The following is a 23844-nucleotide window of genomic DNA, read 5'->3' as shown; positions in this document are numbered from 1 at the left end:
TGAAGTGAAAAATGGCGCGTTTTTGGTCGCATCAAATCCAGAATCCAGAAAAATGTAATAAAAAGCAATCAAAAAGTCGTATATGCGCAATCAAGGTACCGATAGAAAGTAAATATCATGGCGCAAAAAAAATGACACCTCACACAGCCCCCCATAGACCAAAGGATAAAAGCGCTATAAGCCTGGGAATAGAGCGATTTTAAGGAACGTTTATTTGTTAACAATGGTTTGAATTTTTTAAAGAAAAGTTATACATGTTACATATCATTTTAATCGTAACGACTTGAGGAACATATATAACAAGTCAGTTTTACCCCAGGGCGAATGGCGTAAAAAACACATTCCCCCCCAAATAAAAGAAATGCGTTTTGTTTTGTTTTTTTTTCAATTTCACCACACTTTGAATTTTATTCTGGTTTCGTAGTATACTTTATGCAAAAATTCAGCCTAACATTGAAAAGTACAATTAGTGACGCAAAAAATAAGGGCTCATGTGGGTTTCTAGGTGGAAAAATGCAAGGGCTATGGCCTTTTAACCCCTTAAGGACAGAGCCAATTTCGATTTTTGCGTTTTCGTTTTTTCCTCCTTGTGCTTAAAAGGCTATAGCACTTGCATTTTTCCACCTAGAAACCCACATGAGCCCTTATTTTTTGCGTCACTAATTGTACTTTGAAATGACAGGCTGAATTTTTGCATAAAGTACACTGCGAAACCAGAAAAAAATTCAAAGTGTGGTGAAATTGAAAAAAAAAAAACGCATTTTGTTATTTGGGGGAAATGTGTTTTTACGCCATTCGCCCTGCGATGACGCTTCGCCGCGGTTCAGAGCGGGGTCGCCGCGCGGCCCCGCTCTGAACGTCCCTAATGGCATCAGGGCGTAAATACGCCCTATGTCGTTAAGGGGTTAAACACAAGGAGGAAAAATCGAAAACGCAAAAAACGAAAATTGGCCCCGTCCTTAAAGGGTTAAAGGAGAAGTCCGGTGAAAATTTTTATTAAAGTATTGTATTGCCCCCCAAAAGGTATACAAATCCCCAATATACACTTAGTACGGGAGATGCTTATAAAGTGCTTTTTCCCTGCACTTACTACTGCATCAAGGCTTCACTTCCTGCATAAAATGGTGATGTCACGACCTGACTCCCAGAGCTGTGCGGGCTGTGGCTGCTGGAGAGGATGATGGCAGGGGGACACTGAGGGACACAGGGCACTGGAGGGACACTGAGCTTCCCTCTGCCATCATCCTCTCCAGCAGCTACAGCCCACACAGCTCTGGGAGTCGGGTCGTGACATCACCATTTTATCCAGGAAGTGAAGCCTTGATGCAGTGGTAAGTGCAGGGAAAAAAGCACTTTATAAGCAATACCTGTAATAAGTGTATATTGCTGATTTGTATAACTTTTGGGGGGTGATACAATACTTTAACAAAAATTTCCGCTGGACTTCTCTAACTTTTTTTTAGTTATCATGGAAAACAAAACACTTCTTGTTTTCCGGGTTTTTTTCCTCTCAAAAAACAGGAAACCATCAGAAAACAGGAAGGCCTGTGTTTCCCAGGTCATCTGAGCACTCACAGAGAGAAGCAAGTCATGTGATTGACGGACACATTAAGCCATGACTCTCTGTAGTGGCCAAAATTGCTGTATTTAGTTTGTTTTTTTTTCAACCAGCACAAGTCAGGAAATCTGCCTTCAGGATACTGGACCTGGATTTCTGGTAAGTATGGCTTTGTTTTACAGCTATCATGATAACAACAACAAAAAAATTTATGTATATTGCAAACTTGCGTTATATCACATATACTGTTGATTTAGATTTTGATGGGTATGACGACAGTGACACTTTAACACAATTGAAAAAAGTTCCAACTAAAGTCTAAGAAGTCAGTTTCCTATTTTCACAAAATTAAAGCGAAAGATTTTACATAGATGCAGAAAACAAAGAGCTTATATTGTTTGGAAAGTCCTTCAGTATGTAACCTAGACTTTATGCAGTTTCTGTGATAAGAACAGCTGAATAAACTAAGCGCATACACGGTTCTGACTGCTTCAATAAGTTTTGTTCCTATAGAAAACACACTAGCAATGAACAAAGAAGTAAACCGATCATGACTGTTCAGAAGGCATATCCAATTTATCATTATGAGGCCTGACATCAGTGTATGTTATACGGAAGCAGCATAAAACCCTGTTCTACAGCAAGCTCAATGGGAGATGTCGGCTTCTTGGAGTTAAGAAAAACCCATCAACGTGCATTGGGCAGCAGGATGACAGCACTGTAAGTACTTCATGAAGCCTACAGGCAAGAAACTCAGCAGCCGCAGCAAGGCAAGCAACGTGAAGAGTAGAGAGATGGGGAGTCACAGAGAGAGGCAAAGTGATCATAAAACAAACTCATTTCCTCATTTAAGCGTGGCTGCTTTTCTACACTCCCGTGTATAGTTTCACAGCAGCTGCTTAAAGATTATGTTCTGTATAAATTATTCAGCAAACAACAGAGGTGGGGGACTCTTTAGACTAGGACTCAAATGCAAAGATGTCAGCCATAGCAAAAAATGGATGCATTCAGGTGCAGGGATTACAATCAATAATTCATCCGATTAGGACTATTGCTAGTGTCCCAGCGCCAATGTGACACGTGTGTCCTTGAAAAGGAGAGAGCAAACAAACTTTAGGAAATGCGACTGATGCTGGGAATACAAACAGATGGACTTAATGACGGGATCACAGCAGTTTGCTGTCTAAATACACACAGAGGGATTGACTATGATGTAACGTATAAGAATTAGTATCAAGATGAGGTGCTACCTGTGGCTGTAATACACCAGCCCCATCTCTATATGCAGGCCTTTAACAGATGTAGCATTAAGGCACCTCAGCGTCCTGCAGAATTAGCCGCATTTGCTTATTATGGCAGTAGCAGCAGTTTATTGGTGCCTGGTGTGCTTTGGATTGCTGCTCTAAGCACTGAGTTTAATCTTTGTAAAGGCACAGAAGGAAGTTTATAGACAGCTGGGCCTGATGTATCTCTATGGATGATCTGCTCTTCTAGGCAGAATATTAATGAAGATTTACATACCATAACAACAATAGCCACTTTTGGGGTGAAATATGATACTGGGGACTCATGAACATAATAATCATAGAAGGTACAACAAACAGGCCACAGTAATCTAGGCAAGGCCCATAAGATTCCTGTAACTGAAGTTCATCTTCAAAGCCTATAAAAAATAAATGAGTAGTTGTACAGTATATCACCTTGTACCAATAGAAGGCGACTTATAGCCTGGAACTTCTACGAGGGTTATTGCTGCAGAACATAAAGCAACAGCATGTAAAGGCATTCACCAGTCATGAACCCAACCTCTCCAAAAAATTCACTACACATTTGTCTATATGCATAGCCAAAACCCATATTCGGTAGCATGCTTTTATTACAAAGAGTTATCTGTGCCTCTATAATGTAGAAAAATAGTTTTATTCTCCCGTGCAAAGCATCAAAGAGGCTGCTGCAAGCAGGAACGACTCATTGCTCCTCCTCTTATCCCTGACCCGCCCATTGCCCAAAGATGGACCGCCCCCTCCAGCAGGACTGTCCTGTGCCTTGGAGGAAAGGAGGGCTTCCCAGCATGCTTAGGTAATGAAAACTTGGGGGGGGGGGGATCGCGGCTGGAAAGGGCGGGTCCAAGATCATAGGGGTGGAGGGAGGGGGTGTCATCTACTAGGCCCTGAACGGTATCTGGGTGGATGGGGGCCTTTATTACACAGTACCCCCCCTCTTCATGTAGTGTTCAGGGCCTGGTGTCCATACATACTGGGGGGGCTTGAGGGGTTTGTTTGGCCAAATGACATGTGGCAGATTGAAAACTCCCATCATGCATGTAGAAACGCTGGAGACAGCATTATATGTGGAGAGCCATATATGTATATAAAGACATGCTTGTTTGGACAGAGAAAAGTCACAAACAGGGATGATCAGTCAGCATTGCAGACCCTCAGTGTTAGAATATGTGCTGTAACATCTAACTTACCATCTTCCTTTTTGCCTTGGCACAGATCAATAACAAGCTGTGATGTCTGTAATAAGCTAAGCTTCATTCATTTATATTTCTCAGCCAAGCACCTGGAAATGTCTTAGCCAGCACACACACCATCAACACAGTTTATTGCTCTTTTTAGGTTAACGTGGACATTTTATTTAAAAAATAAAGGAGTCATTTCATTTTTTGACTACTTAAACTATAGTTTAAATTCGGGTTCATGAAACCCCGAACGCTCTGCATTTGACTCCAGGTGGCTGGAGAAGATGAGTACAGCCCATAGGCTGTATCTATGTTTTCAAGGCAGACATATATTCTGATGTCAGTACCCACTGTCTTCTTCCATGATAATATCCACCTTGGCACCTTATGACTTTAATACCTGTAGCTAATCCTGTACACTTTGTTTTTATGTTGTTTTTAACCAACAACCCAACATTTTAAAGAATGCAAAAATGTTCCTATAAAGGACATCTCAGCAGTTTTGGGGCAAAAAAAGACATTAAGACATTAAGTACAAACATACTTGATGTTTCAGTCATGCAGCTCGCTTGACTAAGACAAACAATGTTGAGGCTCCCGGCCACCACTGACAAGTGCATAGGAGGTGGGCTTTTCATGATAGATGTCCAAACCTCTCTTCATTGACCCTTTCAGCTATGACTGATAGCTCTAGCAATTCAAGATAGTAAATACGGTTAAATACGGCTAGATAAGTGGTCCAAACAGTGGAAATTGAAGTTCAACGTTTGGGGAGGATGAATCTTCTATCAGAGTATCACATCGGCAGTACTGTGTTGGAAAAGACTTCAGAAGAGAAAGATTTAGGGGTAGTGATATCAGACAGCCTTAAAATGAGTCACCAGTGCAACCAGGCGGTGGGGAAAGCAAATCGTATGCTGGGGTGTATAGCTAGAGGTATGACCAGTAGGAAGAGAGAGATTGTGATCCCGCTGTATAGAGCTCTGGTGAGGCCACATCTGGAATACTGTGTTCAGTTCTGGAGACCTCATCTATAAAAAGGACATTGATAAAATTGAACGGGTCCAAAGACGGGCTACAAAAATGGTGGAGGGTGTAAGGCATAAACCATATCAGGAAAGACTTAAAGATTTGAATCTGTATAGTCTGGAGGAAAGAAGGGAAAGGGGGGACATGACTGAAATCTTTAAGTATGTTAAAGGACTAAATAAGGTTCAGGAGGGAAGTGTTTTTAGTAAAAAAAAACTGAGCTCAAGAACAAGAGGACACAGTGAGAGGTTAGTTGGGGGAAAGATCAAAAGCAATGTGAGAAAATATTATTTTACTGAAAGAGTAGTAGATACCTGGAACAAACTTCCAGAAGAGGTGGTTGGTAAATCTACAATAACAGAATTTAAACACGCCTGGGATAAACATATATCTAACCTAAGATAATAAGAAAGAAAATACTAAAAGGGCAGACTAGATGGACCCAGTGGTCTTTTTCTGCCGACAATCTTCTATGTTTCTATGTTATTCTGTAACTGTATATGTATATATATGTGGGTTATGTACGAAATACAAAATGAGATATGGATAAAAAAATATAAAGCTGAAATATTTGATGCTGAAATAAAGGTTTATAAATGCAATATGTTTACCTGTAATTCTAATGCTATGGATCCTTATAAAGCATTCATGAATTTAAATCCTGTATATTGTACATTGTAAACACAAGACAATAAGTAGGGAGGTGAGAGGCCAAGGAACTCATTTCTCTACATTTCTATTCAGCAACTGTCAAAACTACATGTTTCAGGCTATATTTACAAGCTCTAGTTAAATTACTTCACTCAGGAATATTCATTTTGTATTTACCCAAAGGAATTCTACTTAGCTTTCATCTCTGACAATGTTAACGTAATATAAAGTTACTTTTAATAGTGTTCAAAAAAAAGTGATCAAAGTAGTTACCGTTATATTCAGTAACTTAGGTTGTAAAAAGACACAAATCCATGAAATTCAGCATTTTTCAAAATCAGTTATACATAACTCAATGCTAAATGATATGTAACCCCCAATGTCATGTATATTAGAGAAGGATCTAGTCTTTGTATAAAACGGTGACTGTTTTAAAAAATCTCCCTCTCTTTGATAGCCTATGTCATTTCTAACATACGTGTAAAAAACTTTGTTTAACAAAAATTATTTCTTACTCCAGAAAAAAAGCCACCTTGGCAATTAGGTGTCTCACAGCTCTGGAAATAAATCAAGGTTTTCCTAGTCAACCCTCCACTTACTTTGCTGCTCTTTTCTTTTTGCTGACTAGCACCTTGCAAAGCCATCTATAGTAGTGTACTGTGTAAATCATCACCCAGTACAATGCCAGCCTATTCATAAACTGCACTGTGCACTGAACAGGCTGGCCCTGTGCTGAGGGATGGTGAACTTTTACAGGCATGTTATGGAATATATGCTGCTGTGCTGATTAGCTAGGCAAGTAAGGAAAAGAAAGTAACTGGGTGTGGACTACTGGCTCAACTCTGGTCTCACCCCCTGAAATAGAATATGAAATAACTGTGCTTTATAGATGGGACTCTCAGGGAGTCAACATCAGTGTTTACAGCAGCTGGAAGTTGCATGAGGTAATTGTCATAGCAGCTATTTAACCCTTTAGATACTATAGTCGAAGCTGATAGTGGGACTTAAAAGGCCTTAATTAAATGTCATTGGTGGCATAGGGCATTGGTCAGCATTGGTCATTACCACAGCAGCCCAAGGCAATTGTTAGGCCTGCATGGTTGACGAGACTTAACTATTGATAAATCTTGCCATAGAGTGAAGGCCTCATGGATGAATGCAGTGCATATGTACTGAATTGATCTGTACATGCAATCCAATGATTGTTTATATAAGTCTCCGGGGGGGGATTTAAAAAAAAAAAATTATAAAGATGTTTTATAGATTACAACATAAAAAGTAAGCCCTCATGCAGCTCAATAGAAAATTTAAAAAATTACAGGAGTCAGAAAATAATTTATTTTTTAATGGAAAGTTTTTAATGTTTAAAAAGTAGTAAAATATAATGGACAGGGAATGGCAGCTATTCAGTTGGGTTATTTTTTCTGTTTTGGCAGTATACTTTATGGTAAAATGAAGTGTGCTACAAAGTCTATTTACTTGAAACAAAATATAAGACAGCGCTCCATAGCATAATTCAGATATGGCTGAGATTTGACTGAGTATAGTACTTTTGGTCAAAAAATCTTTCTTTTTTTTTCTTTCATAATCTTTTCTTTTCCCCCCTTGCTTTGTGCTTTTTTTTATTTATTTTTTTTATCTTTTTTGCCCTGTAAAAATTTACCTTGAGAATTTACCATTAAGTTACATTTGACTTTGGCATTAGTCTGAATTGGACAGAAAAAAAAGACCACTCCTTGACAACAGGTGATAACAGCTAAGCTTCTCCCTCAGATGTTTAAGAGAATGCCCACAACACTGGCTAAATGAACTCAGTAGGTCAATTTTGAGAAAAAATTTTAAGCTCAGTCACACATTATAGTGCAATTACGGACTTGTGATTGTGGACAGTAAACACCGACTTGAATGGACCTTTTGGACACCTAAAAGGGTCCACTATATAGGCTGTACTTGCGGCACAGATACACTCATTCCAATCAATGGGTCCATGCAAATGTAGGCACGGACAGAGTCATAGTAAAGAATCTAAGTACTTTATGTCCATGTGAAATTTTAGCCTTCCTATTTAATACCTTTGCAAAAATGTCTATTTTTTCCATATTCCCATTATGTTGTATTAAATGCAGATTGATGTTATACATTTTTGCTTACGCATTTATTGTCTTACATTTGTTTCCATTTTTTTAAGGTCCTGAAAAGCCCTGAGCAGACCACCTAACTACCAGGAGTATGCTAAAACCTGTAATCCATGTCATCCCAGTCTAGGTGAAGTGAATAAAATCAAACAAACTCATGTGATAAACAGATATATAGGAAAGAGACATGAGAAAACAACGGCTAAGTCATTTCAATCTTTACATGGTCGATGTAGTTTCTGACAACTTCCCTCCCTCCGATAGCCTATGTGATTCCTAAAATGTTTATAAAGCCGTACATTTATTAACCCCTTCACGTCAGCAATCTGTATATATACGTTCCTATTGCACATGATCCGTGCAGTAGGAATGTATATATACGTTCCTGCTTTGACGGGGGTTTATGATGAGAGCAGGATCGCTGCAGAGATAGCGATCCCGCTCTCATCTGAATACAGCACCGGAGATAATGAGAATCAGCTGCGATCCCGCAGCTGACCCCCATTAACCCCTTAGTGACCACCGATACGGCGGTCACTAACGGGCCGGTGCCACCGCTGTATTTCATCTCCCCCCACCGTGAATCCACGGTGGGGGGGGGGGGGGGAGATGAAATAAGTAAAATCAGACCCCAGATCAGCCCCCCTAGTGCCCCGATCACTAACCCCCCCTCCCCGCGGCGGCCATCAGATCCAAGATGGCCGCCGCCATCACTGTGAACAGACTAATGTCTGTTCACAGTGATCAAAAAGAAAAATGAATTAAACACCCATGCTCTCCGCCACCGGAGGTAGCGGAGAGCATGGGGCAGTGATCGGGGACCCCCCTGTGGGGTCCCGGTACAGGCGATCAGCAGTATATACTATATACCGCTGATCGCTTGTACCATGTGCTCCCGCCACTTTTTATCCCCTGTCACCATAAATGATTGGTGACAGGGGATAAAAAGTGATGTGCCCCCACCCCCCAGTCACCCCCCCCCCCCTACCCCATATACTCACCTGATCCTGGAGCTCCTTCCTCCTCTACGTCCTGGCTGGTTATGAAGTGCGCATGCGCTCCACAACCAGCCAACTCTGAAAATTTAAAGTGACAGAGACCAATTTGGTCTCTGTAACTAAACTATGATTACTGTCATAGAAAATATCACAGTAATCATAGTAATATAGTGAAAATGAATGTATAAAGTACAAAAAGTGACAAACATACAAAAAAATAAAACACACACTTTTTATTATAGTAATAATTGCAGTTTACTCCCAAATTACCCCTAACCCCTCCAGATTACCCGTAACCACCCTAGGTTGTCCGTAATCACGTCAGATTGCACGTAACCCCCCAGATTACACGTAACCACTGCACGCTGCCAGTGACCCCCTCCAGATTGTCCGTAATCACCCCAGATTGCCTGTAACCACCCCAAATTACATGTACCCACCCCAGATTACCTATAAGCACTTCAGTCTATCCGTAACAATTCTAGATCGTCTGTAACCCCTCCAGGTTGCCCGTAACCACCACAGGTTGCGCATAACCACCCCAGGTTGCCCGTAATCATGCCAGATTACATGTAACCCCCCAGATTGCAGGCAACCACCGCAGGTTGCCTCTGACCATCGCACGTCGCCAGATTACAGGTACCCACCTCAGATTACCTATTAGCACTTTAGTTTATCCATTACCAGAGCAGATTGTCCGTAACCACCCCAGATTGTCCGTAACCACCCCAGATTGTCCGTAACCAGCCCAGATTGTCCGTAACCAGCCCAGATTGTCCGTAACCACAGCAGGTTGCCTGTAACCACAGCAGGTTGCCTGTAACCACAGCAGGTTGCCCGTGACCACCCCATGTTGACCGTATCCACCCCAGATTACCCGTAACCACCCCAGATTACCCGTAACCACCTCAGACTGCCCGGAACCACCTCCAGATTACCCGGAACCACCCCAGGTTGCCCGTAACCTCCCCAGGTTGCCCGTAACCACCCCACATTACCTGTAATCTAATTTTTTTATTTTATTTTAGTAACTGCGCTATTCTAATAACTATTACTAGCTGCGGTTTTGCTCCAGCAAATTGGCGCTCCTTCCCTTCTGAGCCTTGCTGCGTGCCCATACAGTGGTTTATGCCCACATATGGGGTACCGTTGTACTCAGGAGAACCTGCGTTACAGATTTTGGGGTACATTTTTTCTCCTGTTCCTTGTGAAATTTAGAAATTTCAAACTAAACCAACATATTATTGGAAAAATTCAAGTTTTTCATTTTTACTGGCCAATTTTGAATACTTTCCTCTAATACCTGTGGGGCCAAAATGCTCATCCTACCCCAAGATGAATTCTTTGAGGGGTGTACTTTCCAATATGGGGTGACTTTTGGGGGGGTTCTATTCTGTAGACATTACAGGGGCGCTGCAAACGCACCTGGTTCTCAGAAACTTCTTCAGAAAAATCTGCACGGAAAATGCTAATTGGCGCTCCTTCCCTTCTGAGCCCGGCTGTGTGCCCATACAGTGGTTTATGCCCACATACGGGGTACCGTTCTACTCAGGAGAACTTGCGTTACAGAAATTTCAAACTAAAGGAACATATTATTGGAAAAATTCGAGTTTTTCATTTTTACTGTCTACTTTTGAATACTTTCCTCTAACACCTGTGGGGTCAAAATGCTCATCCTACCCCAAGATGAATTCTTTGAGGGGTGTACTTTCCAAAATGGGGTGGATTATGGGGGTTTCTCTCTGCTGACACTACAGGGGCTCTGCAAATGCACCTGGCGCTTGGAAACACCTTCAGCAAAATCTGCAATGGAAAAGCTAATTGGCGCTCCCTTCCTTCTGAGCCCTGCTGTGTGCCCATACAGTGGTTTACGCCCACATATGGGGTACTGTAGTCCTCAAGAGAACCTGCGTTACAAATTTTGGGGTGCTTTTTCGCTCATGTTCCTTTTGAAAATGAGAAACTTTAATCTAAACGTATATATTATTGGAAAATTTTAATTTTTAATTTTTTTACAGCCTAATGGTGAATACTTTCCTCCAGCCCTTGTAGGGTTAAAATGCTCATTATTCCCCTAGATTAATTCTTTAAGGTGTGTAGTTTCCAAAATGGGGTCACTTATGGGGGTTTCCAGTATACAAACCTCCTAAATCAACTTAAAAAGAGAACTGGTCCCTAAAAAAATCAGTTTTGGAAACTTTCACGAAAATGTGGTAATTTGCTGATAAATTTCTAAGCCCCGTAACACCCTAAGTAAAAGGTAAAAGGTAAAAAGTAAAATATGTTTATGAAATGAAGCCAGAATAAAGAGGACATATCGGTAATGTGACTTAGTAACTAATTTATGTGATACGACTTTCTTTTTTTAGAAGCAGAGAATTTCATAAGAAGTTCATCAGAGAAGTTCATAAAATGCAAATTTTTTTAATTTTTCATGATATTTTGATGTTTTTCACAAAAAACACACAAAGTAGTGACCAAATTTTGCCACTAATATAAAGTGCCATATGTGATGAAAAAACAATCTCAGAATCGCTAGCATACGTTAAAGCATCACTGAGCTATAAGCGCATAAAGTGAGACAGGTCAGATTTTGAAAAATGAGTCTGGTCTTTTAGGTGCAAATAGGCTTGGTCTTGAAGGGGTTAAAAATGACTCCTCACTCCAGAAAAACAGTTATCATGGCCACTAGGTGTCTCCACTATATGTAATCTGCTGTTTACTGCCTGTTGTTAGGCTCAGTCCATCTCAAGTAAAATAGACACAAAGATAGAACACAGAAGATGTAGGCAGAATCTATCTAATACTAAATGCAAGAGGGAGCTAAAAAGTTAGGACCGTGTGCTTGCAAGGTCAGGACTATGCACCGGCGAGTCTCTCTGCCTTCTCTTGTTCAGTCTAGTACACTTTCACTGTCATGACATAGCAATAAAGAGTTATATTGGGTTCACACTGCGTTTTTGCTGTGTGTTTGGATGAAAATACGGATGTTTTCACCAGTTTTTCCATTGACTTCCATTATAAAAAAAAGGGATAAAAAAAAAACAGATCAAGAGGGATCTGTTTTTTTAGCGTACACAGAAATGTGTGTACGCTAAAAAACAAATGTTTTTTTTTATTATGGAAGTCAATGAAAAAGATGGATCAAAATAGATGAAATTTTTTTTTAACAAAAACGATGAAAAATAGCGGACTGTAAAAATGCAGTGTGAACCCAGCCTTAGTGCTGTGCCTGGATTGGCCAGACAAGTAACAGAAAGAGTGTATGTACTACTGTGGCTCTGGTTCCACCCAATAAATCACTCTAGGTTAACATAAAACTATGGAAGTTTTTAAAACTCTTTAGAAATGATAGATTTAAAGGATTAATAAGAAACATTCTGTACTCTACCTTTAGAATGCAGCAGAGAATGCAATTGATCCCTTTCCCCGAGGCCACACTCTATGTGGCCTATGGCTATCATTTCTTTTTACACATACTTCATTGATTTAGAGTTGAAAGAGATTCCAATAAAACAACACAGAGAAATTAAATGTAATGACATCCAGAGTATAAAGAGCATAAAGAGTATGAAAACGCCTCAAGTAATATTAATATGAAAGAAGGAGTTGTTTTAAAGAAGATTAAACAGTTGGACTGCTGAAATAAGGGGAAATGGCGCAATAATCAGAGAAATAAAAACAGCAGCAAAAGGTTACGGAGTTTAAAAGTAGTTCTGTAATAACAGTAAAACTTTTATACAGGCTCAATTCACTTTCAGACATTGACGATAGAATATAGTGGCTGTCAAAATACTGTGCCCACATCTCAACCACAGCTCAACCTCTATGTTCACACAACGTCAAAAGAAGAGAAAAAGCAGCCGTCTTTTCTATTTAAAAGGATGTCCGTTATTCCCGCAAAGTAACTGAATGCAATGCAATGCATAAAAGTCAATAGAATGACAGACGTTCAATGCACACAGTGTATAAAATGACAGACATTGTCTGCATGGACGTCAAAATAATGATCATGACAATTATTTTTGGACGTCTATTGCCAACAGCGGACGTTATTTACACACAGTTTTTCTTTTTTTACCATTCTTTCCTTGTTTTTACCATTAAATTCAATGGACTTTTCAATTAAAGACACACCCAAAGGCCAATTAGTTCACCTGACCTAGAATAATAATGTACCAGCAGCCGTCACTGCACTGACGGGCAGCCAAATAGCAAAATGACGGACGTCATTTTAACCCATAGCTGCACCAGGACGTTATTGAACGTCCTCGTGCCGCTATGGGAGTTCAGAGGGGGGTCGCGCGGCGACCCCCCTCTGAACTGCCGCGATCCCGGGTGCCGCGTGTAGCCCGGGCTCGCGGCTATTAGCGGGCACGGTCCGATCGCCGTGCCCGCTAATTAAGTACTTAGAAGCAGCTGTCAACGTTGACAGCTGCTTCTAAATACTTCTTCAAACGCATACCTGGTGGTCTAGTGGGGGGATCGCCCCCCTGCGGCGCGATTGCGGGGGGGCGATCCCCGCATCCATCCCGGGCCGGGGTCTGCTCCGTAATGGCGCTGATCCCGGCTCGGCATTCTATTGCATTTGGCTGCAGCAGCCAAAAGCAATAGAACACCGATCTCATTGATTCATGCAGTATAACTATACTGCATGGATCTCTATGAGAGATCAGAGTACATATACTAGAAGTCCCCCAGGGGGGCTTCTAGTATATGTGTAAAGTAAAAGAAAAATGTATTTTTAATAACACAAAACCCCCTCCCCTAATAAAAGTCTGAATCACCCCCTTTTCCCCATTTTATAAATAAAAATAAATTAATTAATTAATAAACAAACATGTTTGCTATCGCCGCGTACGTAATCGCCCAAACTATTAATTAATCACATTCCTGATCTCACACGGTAAACGGCGTCAGCGCAAAAAAATCCCAAAGTGCAAAATTGCGCAATTTCTGTCGCATCAAATCCAGAATAATTGTAATAAAAAGCGATCAAAAAGTCGTATATGCGCAATCAAGGTCCCGATAGAAAGACCACATCATGGCGCAAAAAATGACACCTCACACAGACCCATAGACCAAAGGATAAAAGCGCTATAAGCCTGGGAATGGAGCCATTTTAAGTGACGTATATTTGTTAACAACGGTTTGAATTTTTTACAGGCCATCAGATACAATATAAGTTATACATGTTACATATCGTTTTAATCGTAACAACTTGAGGAACATGCATAACAAGTCAGTTTTACCCCAGGGTGAATGGCGTAAAAACACATTTCCCCCAAATAAAAGAAATGCGTTTTTTTTTTTCAATTTCACCACACTTTGAATTTTTTTCTGGTTTCCCGGCACATTTTAGGCAAAAATTACATCTGCCATAGCAAAGTACAATTAGTTGCGCAAAAAATAAGGGCTCACTTGGGTCTCTAGGTGGAAAAATGCAGGCGCTATGGCCTTATATACACGAGGAGGGAAAAACAAAAATGCAAAAATGAAAACTGGCTGTGTCCCCTAAGGGTTAAATGGAGAGGAAAAAATGTTGTGTGAACATAGCCTTGCTGTAATTGTGTATAAGACTAAATAAAACACCACAAGCCCAACAGCATTTTATACATGAAACATACAATGTACTTGGTATTCAACAAATTATTTTACATGAAAATGCTACATACCTTCTCCGACCATTGAAACACCAACAGACATTCCAAGGAATTTGCTTTTTGTCCATACATGAGTATTTACACACATCTTCTCTTTGCATTCACAATAAAAACACGAAACAGGAGGGTGATGGGATACTTGCTCAGCCACAAAACGCACGTTGTAGGATTCATTTTCAGACTCCTGGGCTGTGTTCGTTTCTTTGGCTTGTACAGAGGCACAGTGAGTTCTACAAGGTTTCACTTTATTCTTGGGAACATCCCAACTGCAGTGAAAGGTTTCACCTATAATTGGGTTATAGGGTTTCTTGGCAACTGCTCCTTTACGACCTTCATGGAAGGCTGTTAAGTAATATTCCACAAAACTGATCATGCGTTCCTCGGGGGTTGTCCCTGCTGCAATGGATAAAAGCAGATCTGGATGTGCCATGAAGTTTGCATACATTTCTAGCAGGGATCTTTTCTCCAAAATAAAAGTTGGTAGTACAACCTATTTTTAAAACAGAGGAAATAAGGAGATTTAGTGATGATAGGATTATTACTGTAAAATGAGTAAAAAAAATCTTTGTAATTTACATACTTTCTAAAATATTAGCAGTTTAGTGTAATAATAATGATATTTCAAAGTAATATTAATGAAAAAAACATCATAGTAATAAAGAGTATTACTGCATCTCATCGTATCATTAGTAATATAAAAAACATTGCATGGAATCTACATGGAGTCTTTCATATTTTGTTTTAATCCTATTTTCAGAAAATTTACAATACAGATAAATTAGGTGGTTGTTGTGAATTCTACATAGCAACTATTGGGGATATTTAGGCTGCGTTCACACTATGTATATTTCAGTCCGTATATTTCAGTCAGTATTGCAACCAAAACCAGGAGTGGATTAAAAACACAGACAGGCTCTGTTCACACAATGTTGAAATTGAGTGGATGGCTGTCATATAACAGTAAATAACTGCCATTATTTCAATACAACAGCCGTTGTTCTAAAATAACAGCAAATATTTGCCATTAAATGGCGGCCATCCACTCAATTTCAACATTGTGTGAACAGATCCTTTCTGTGTTATTAATCCACTCCTGGTTTTGGTTGCAATACTGACTGAAATATACTGACTGAAATATACATATACTGACTGAAATATACGTAGTGTGAATGCAGCGTTAAAGGGGTTCTCCACTATGGACAATACCTACTTGTTAGAAGAATCCTTTGAAAATAAGTTAATTAGAAAGTGTCCTCCCCCCCCCCCATCAATCAGCTGTACTCAGTTGGAGTATTCAGTCTCCCTACAGTGCAACTGCAGGGAGTTTTAACTACAAGGGCCCCCTTCATGGTGCCCAGATATTTCTCATGATTTCTGGAGGAGGCAGACAGGCTCACACTGCATGTTCATTCTTTCCCATGTATAACACTGCACTTCCAGTGTTCCAGCCTGTTCTATCTGCTGCTAGAGATGTAACTCACCTAACAGGAGATGACAGCAGTTTGCAATGCAAAGGTTAAAAGCTGAAGGAGACCAGCTGCAATTACATATCACAATTATATCACAAAATAATGATGATTTGAATTTCATTGGCAAGAAATTGCTATCTATGTGATCTAAGAATAATCTTGTTGAAACAATAGATGCAATTTTAATACACGCTACACAAATGCACTGATAAAAGACTATCATGCATAATACAAGAAATACAGTAGTTCAGGAGAAAATGGCCTCAGCCAATAAACTACAAAGAAACAAAACTGTAGAACACTAGAAAATATAAAAATAATCTTATATGTTACATGAAACCACATTATTCAGAATTTCAACTTGTAGTCAAACATATGCTTTCTGAGGCTGCTCTGGCTGAGGGCAACCAAAGATTAGTATGCTATTTATTATTATTTTATTATTATTATTATTTATTATTATTAGGAGTAATATCCACAGTACAGGGGAAAGTTTGCAGATTAGTGTAGGTCCCACAGCTGGGATCCCCACCAATCCCGATAATGGATGATAAGTCTCCTCTTTATAAACTAAGAGACATCACACGTGTGAGGTCAATGGCCTTTTCATTCTCTATGGTGCTTTTGAACATTGCCTATTGCTGAGTTCAGCAATGTTATAAAGAAATAATGGAGGACTGGTCACACATGTGCACTGCGGCTTCATGTATTAAGAGGACATAGGAGATAACTTTGAATTATGAAAATAACCCATTAAGACTAAATGAAAAATCAAAGAAGTCATCTTGCTTCCCATTTGGACCTGCATAAAAGGGTATTCTTATTATCAAAAGTTATTCCCTATTCACAGTAAAGTGGATAACTATCACATCAGTGGGAGTCCCAGAGCTGGCATCCCCACCAATGGAATGCATGACAAATGAAATGGCGTGGAATAAATAAATGGCATGGAATCACACATGTGCAGCCAGGGCTCCTTTCATTCTCTATTGGACTTCCAAGCATTGCTGTGCGCTGAGCAGCTTTCAAAAGCTCCAAAAAGAATTAATGAAGCTCTGGCCGCACTTGCACACTGCAGCTCCATTTATTTATAGGATTCTAAATCGTGGGGGGGTCCCAATTTATCCTCTATCCTATGAATAGGGAATAACTACTGATGATGAGAATGCCCCTTAAGATGATCAAAACAATGCTGAAAGTGTTACTGTCATTTCAAGTAAATTTTGAATGTCCTTAGACATTTAGAAAGTTACTAGTCGCACCAGTTCTCACTCTTGTGATCGGCTGCAAACCTGAGATACAGTTAGAGAGAATGTGCGACAGTCTGCCCTACTCCCCAGTTGGCAGGAACTTACTATTCGCTCCATAGACTCTAACAGAGTCAGATATTATTGACAGCCAGGGAGTAAAATGTCCCCCCCCCCCCACAGGCTGTATCTTAAGATGGCAGTGGGCTTGGGGAATGAGAACCGACGCCCTATTACATTGAACGATTATCTGCCTCAGGGTCTATTTACACAGAAAGATTATCTGACAGATTATTAGCCAAAGATTTGAAGCCAAAGCAAGAAACAGACTATAAACAGAGATCAGGTCATAAAGGAAAGCCTGATATTTCTCCTCTTTACAAATCCATTTTTGGCTTTGGCTTCAAATCTTTGGCAGACAATCTGTCAGATAATCTTTCTGTGTAAATGGACCCTTACTTGGCCAATTAACGACCATTCATGCTGATAATTGTTTAGTGTTATAGCACATGTGGAAAGGCAACGATCATGATTGTGCATGATCGTGCCAACATTCATGATGTTGGCTGATTGTGGTCTTTCAACAAAACAGCAATAGTCTGAAATAGGAGCGGCGGCAGCAGGCCACCGCTGACCTCAATGGGCCACCTAAATGATCTAAGGATCATTTGGGTGCCACCCCCCTGCTGCTCCTGACTCGTTATCTGTGCGTGTAATAGCATAGTACAGCGAGAAAGGAACAATGGGGAAGCGAGCCCTAAGCTGAAAGGTCATTACTCGCTTCCCTAGCGCATCACGCCACATGATACGGCCCTAACACTCTAGGTATTGTAACTTGTTCCAGTCTTGTATCCTTCAGCACCTCTTTGCCTGATTGTTCTTGTTCCTTTCATGAAGCCAATTTGATTTGCTTCTACCCTGCTTTTAGGGATGTGTTTCAATGGATTTCAAAAGTGTTTGACAGTGTATCCATAAAGAGAGCTAGTACCATAATATAAAACACAGGTGTCTGTCCTGCTGCTGCTACTGCTATGTAGGTAGGACTAGCATTTACCCAGTTTTCTAAAAATGTATACTCTAATTGCATCACAAGACCTAAAAAGGTTCAAGAGGAAAAAAAGCATGTAAAAATTTTTGACTGAAAAATGTAATGGATGACCAGTGTTATTCAGGTTTAATTTACTTCTCAAAGTAATCTGTAAAGGTTATCAGCGTAAAATACTATAACATCCCTGCTTACAGAATATTATAAAATTCCTGCAAACTGTGAAAAGCTATTACAGGTGTTTTATATATACCCTTGTATATTATTGTACAGTATATCAAGAACCGGCAGGTGTACATATTGCTTGTGCAGCATGTTTGGCTACAAAAATCTCTTGTGACAAAGAAGCCACCCCCCTTAGCCTGTCATTAGGTCAACACCAAGTATGATCACAGGAAGGGCTACTTTGACAATATGTGATGTCATATTGTTGCCTCACCTATATCGAAGCTCTGTGTAGAAACTGCAACTTATGGTCCTTTTACACGGAACGATTTATAGTTCGTTTTTGCACGATACCGATCGAATTCGAACGATAATCGTACGTGTAAACGCAGCGAACGATCAACCGACGAGCGAGAAATCGTTCATTTTGATCTTTCAACAAGTTCTCAAATTATTGTTGGTCGTTCGCAAAAAATTCGCAGATCGTTCCGTGTAAACATTCTTTCAACGATTTCACCTATGTGTAAGATCGGCTTAAGCGATCACAAAATGATCGGATAAAGATTTTTCCGTACGATGTATCGTTTCGTCTTAACGCTGATCGTTATAAAAAAAACATTGTTCATTTAAAATCGTTAATCGTGCGATCGGGCGAATTATCGCTCCGTGTAAAAGTACCATTAGGCTCCTTTACATAGCCTGGCATCGGCGCTCATTTACACAGTCTTTACACGGCTCAGTCACTCAGTCATTCACATTCATTATCACCTGCACATCCCCCATTTAGTTAGGGTGACATGTGGCTGGTACCGCTGATTTCATAGGCCACAGAAAAGATCCAATTGGCTTACAAACAACTGTTTATCATTTGTTGGCTGACCACAGGCCCTTTCACACAGGGTACAAGCAATCCTGTGAATGTTCATTTGCACGATACCTCTGTTTTCCCAGCAGGTCACTGCCAATCACTTAATCTGTTGCTCCTTTCCTCAAACCGATGGTCAGTGGTTACGGCAAAAAGCGGCCAAGTCAAAACCCTGGACATGCCCCAGTAACATGCCCCCCAACATAGCCATGTGACCTCAAGTAATCTCCCCTGGTTTGTTCCCTGATCAGGAAGGAGCTGGAACTCCATGTCATGAGCGCCTGCTCCTCTAGTCAGCTACTGTGGCACCCTACATTAGAAGGCCACAGAATATGCATACTGGGGGGTGATGAGGTGTCAGTCAATTAAAAGGGGTGTTTTGGGGGTCAGTATTGCTATTAGGAGGGGTGCTGAGCGGGTCAGTGCTGCTATTAGAAGAGGTGCTGAGGGGGTCAGTGCTACTACGAGAAGAGGTGCCGAGGGGGTCAGTAATGCTATTAGAAGGGATGCCGGAGGGGGTCAGTACTGCAATTAGAAGAGGTCCTGAGGGGGTCATTTCTGCTCTTAGAAGGGGTGCTGAGGGGGTCAGTGCTGCTACGAGAAGAGGTGCTGAGGGGGTCAAGTGCTGCTATTAGAAGGGGTGCCGAGGTGGTCAGTAATGCAATTAGAAGGGGTGCCGAGGGGGTCAGTACTGCAATTAGAAGGGGTGCCGAGGGGGTCAGTGCTGCTATTAGAAGGGGTACTGAGGGGGTCAGTGCTGCTATTAGAAGGGGTGCTGAGGGGGTCAGTAATGCTATTAGAAAGGGTGCTGAGGGGGTCAGTGCTGCTATCAGAATGGGTGCTGAGGGGGTCAGTGCTGCTATTAGAAGGGGTGCTGAGGGGGGCAGTGCTGCTATTAGAAGGGGTGCCGAGGGGGGTCAGTACTGCAATTAGAAGGGGTGCTGAGGGGGTCAGTGCTGTTATTAGAAAGGGTGCTGAGGGGGTCAGTGCTGTTATTAGAAAGGGTGCTGAGGGGGTCAGTGCTGTTATTAGAAAGGGTGCTGAGGGGGTCAGTGCTGCTATTGGGATAGGTGCTGAGGGATCAATGCTGCTATTAGAAGGGGTGCTGAGAGGGTCAGTGCTGCTATTAGAAGGGGTGCTGAGAGGGTCAGTGCTGCTATTGGATGGGGTGATGAGGGGGTTAGTGCTGCTATTAGAAGGGGTGCTGAGGGGGTCAGTACTGCCAATAGAAGAGGTCCTGAGTAGGTCAGTACTGCTATTAGGAGTGTTGAAGGGGTCAATGCTGCTGTTGGAAATATTATTATATTTACTGTGTGGTATTTGGCTGGACCTGTTTGGAGTAATATAGGTGCTGCAGGAAAGTATTTGGTGCTGGGCAGTAGTATATGTTAGTGATATGCTTATGAGGCCCCATCATTAACATGGATTGGCCGGTGAGGCCTGAGTTTGAGAAGCTCAGAAATAGAAGAGCAAAATGTCAAAATGCTGCTCCTCTAGACAACAGTGCAATGACAGGTTGTGGTTATTAGCTGCACCAGCTCCTTCCCACCCAGGATATTAGTAGCTACCTGCCTTCATGTCCCAATTCACTTGGTTGATTGGCCTATTAAAATGCCTGCATATTACAGTGCGGGAAGTGATATCACATGAGCAGAAGGCTAGGCAACAGAGGAAGAAGTCATCTGAATATTGGAAAGGAGACATCTGAGTAGGTTATTGATAAAATGAAAATAATTAGGTGGAAAAAGCCCTCGCTCCAATTCATAGTCCCGAGCATGCATGTGCCATACATGTATGGTGGATTCCACAGAGGGGTTAAAAAGAAACAAATGCCATTCCCACACCAAGAGTCATCCCCATTGTTTCTCCATATTATGAGATGGGTTTTCTGCAAAGTGACATATAAAAAAAGTCCAGCTGCTTTCTCCCCTTAATCAAAACACAGTAAGAAAGCTGACAACACATCATACCTGCTTCCAAATAGTGGAGCTTTTTAGTAAGATGCTCTAATGTATTATGTTTTCAGCGAGACGTTTTATGGATTTCATTATACAAAGCAGTGAGCCATAATTGAAAATAATTTTTTTTTATTCTAGAAAAAAAAAAACAAGTGTTTTTATCTATAATCACAGGAAGAAGCAATTGCTGGTGAAATGCATTACTGAAATACGTTTATTATTAATCTTGTGGCTGATTTACATTCATACAACACACGCTGATATCTGTTTATATGTTACGTATTAAATTGCGATGACACGCTATGTGAACTAACCGCTTTCTTATTTTCTTTCAGTATCTGACAAATACAGATATAACTGATATTCACCCTTGACAAAACAGGATATGTAAAACGTACATTGGGTATGTGAGGTAGTGACTGGTACATGTTACACGTTCAGGGCTTGTTCTTTCCAGTGGTTATTCCTATATATTCCTATGAGGTTTCCTTGTAACTACATGCACTCTAGATTTTGTGTTTGCAGTGCCTTCCAGACTGGAAAGAATACACCACTTCCTGCAGGACACACGGCAGCTGATGGGTACTAGAAGACCCACGTTTTTGTTCAACCCTTTAAGACATATGACGTACTTTATGCTTTTTTGTTGTTGAGAAGGAATAGAAAGGGTTCACAATTGGAGCCCTCTCTATACCCAAAGGCTTTCAGCTGCTATCTGCAGCTAAGGTTCATGGCTAACAGCCAGAACAGAGGGATCTCTGTTGACAATTTTAACAATGTTGTCAATTCTAAAAATGGCATTTAAAATTGTTGTAATGACAGCCAGAGGCCTCTACTAGGCCTTGATAGCTGGCGTGGCCCGACGATTCTCGCAGCCCGACTACATCAGGCTGTAGGTTAAATTATATTGTTTTATTAATATGTGAAATAAAAGTGATTTTATGGATTTATGTGCCCACATAAATGTACTTTTTGGTGTGCCTAGAACAGGCTGTAGCAATTGGATTTTGAGGGCCAGGAGAAGTCCAGGGGGAGGGGGAGACAAAAATCACTATGGGCAGCACAGTGGCTCATTGGTTAGCACTGTAGTCACACAGCGTTGGGGTCCTGGGTTCACCAAGAGTGACATCTGCAAAGACTTTGTATGTTCTCTCTCTGTTTGTGTGGGTTTCCTCCCACACCCAAAAACATGCAGTTAGATCAAAATTGGCAAACTGTGTAAAGTGCAGTGTAATCATTGGCACTATACAAATAAAAGCATTATGGGCAGAGGGTGGGGGAAATTTAAAAAGACAATGGGGGACATGTATGAAAAGGCGTAAATGCCTTTTTTTTAGGACTTCATAAATGTCCCCCAATATTCTTACCTGTCCCCGCATCACTGGGCTCCCATATCCCGCTGGATGTAATTTTCTCCCGGTTTCTGGGTACGTCATGACCCGCATTGGACGTCACAAGCGGGTTGAATTTAGCCCGCTCAGCCAATCAGTGACTGAAGCGGTGTCTCGCCCCATTCACTTACTAGCTGAGTGAGGCATCCATCAACCTGGTCCCCATAAACATTACACTTTTTTCGGCTGTACCCACCACTCATCGCCCCTGTTGTGTACAGTCCCCTTACCCATAGTAATAATGCCCTCTGTTGTGCTCCAGCATAAACAAACACATGATACTCACCTGTTCCAGGCTTGGAGCAAGTTCCTCCATCTTCTGGCTCCAGCCTGTCTGCCGCGGGACGGATCCTCCAACAGTCGCAATGGCATCATATTATTGCGCCTGCTGAGGAAACCACGCCCCGGTTGCTCATAAACTGTGGGCACTGTGCCGCACAGTCAGTTGCTGAAGTTCAATACTACCTTCCTACACAGGGTCGGCTCCAGCTTTTTGTGGGCCCTCGGGCGACAGAGCCTCGGCGGGCCCCTTTGAGGAGCAAATCATGGAGAGACAGGTGAGGAAAGATTTGCAGCAAAAGAAACATGCGGCTGCTGCATATCTTTCTCCTCCTGTATCTCCTGATCTCTCCTGCATGCAGCTCCTGCTGTGTGTGTGTGTGTGTGTGTGTGTATGTGTGTATATATATATATATATATATATATATATATATATATATATATATATATATATATATATACACATGCGCACACACACAGAGCAGGAGCTGTATACAGTAGAACTAGCAGCACCAGCATGATTATATATATATATATATATATATATATATATGTATATATAAACATGGTGAGACCCCTAGTGTATGTATATATATATATATATATATATATATATATATACATACACACTGAACATTACTGCAGGACCTGTATATAGGAGAACTAGGGGTCTCACCTTGTTTATATGATAGAGACAGAGAGACAGAGAGAGATAGAAGATAGATAGATAAGAGATAGATAGATAGATAGATAGATAGATAGGAGATAGATAGATACTTAGATAGATACAGATATCTAGTTGTTTTGTGTATAGAGGTCCTGCTGTAACATATATATATCCTGCTGTAATAGATATATATATATATATTACAGCAGGACCTCTATACACAAAACAACTAGAAACCAGCACATACAGAACACTTAGTT

The 23844-nt window shown here is 41.0% G+C and overlaps 1 protein-coding gene across 3 annotated transcripts in view; it reads right to left on the bottom strand.

Annotated features, from left to right (window-relative positions):
* The window catches only part of OSBPL10 (oxysterol binding protein like 10), a 302765-nt gene that overhangs the window by 30240 nt on the left and 248681 nt on the right, over positions 1–23844 (bottom strand). For all 3 annotated transcript variants that reach the window (XM_069958631.1, XM_069958632.1, XM_069958633.1), the window contains one exon: positions 14511–14988. In XM_069958631.1, the coding sequence (XP_069814732.1) occupies positions 14511–14988 (478 nt within the window). The remainder of the gene's footprint in view (positions 1–14510; positions 14989–23844) is intronic.

The sequence above is a fragment of the Dendropsophus ebraccatus genome, chromosome 2 (assembly GCF_027789765.1).
Source record: "Dendropsophus ebraccatus isolate aDenEbr1 chromosome 2, aDenEbr1.pat, whole genome shotgun sequence".
NCBI lineage: Eukaryota > Metazoa > Chordata > Amphibia > Anura > Hylidae > Dendropsophus > Dendropsophus ebraccatus.
This window is presented reverse-complemented; position numbering and strand designations above follow the sequence as displayed.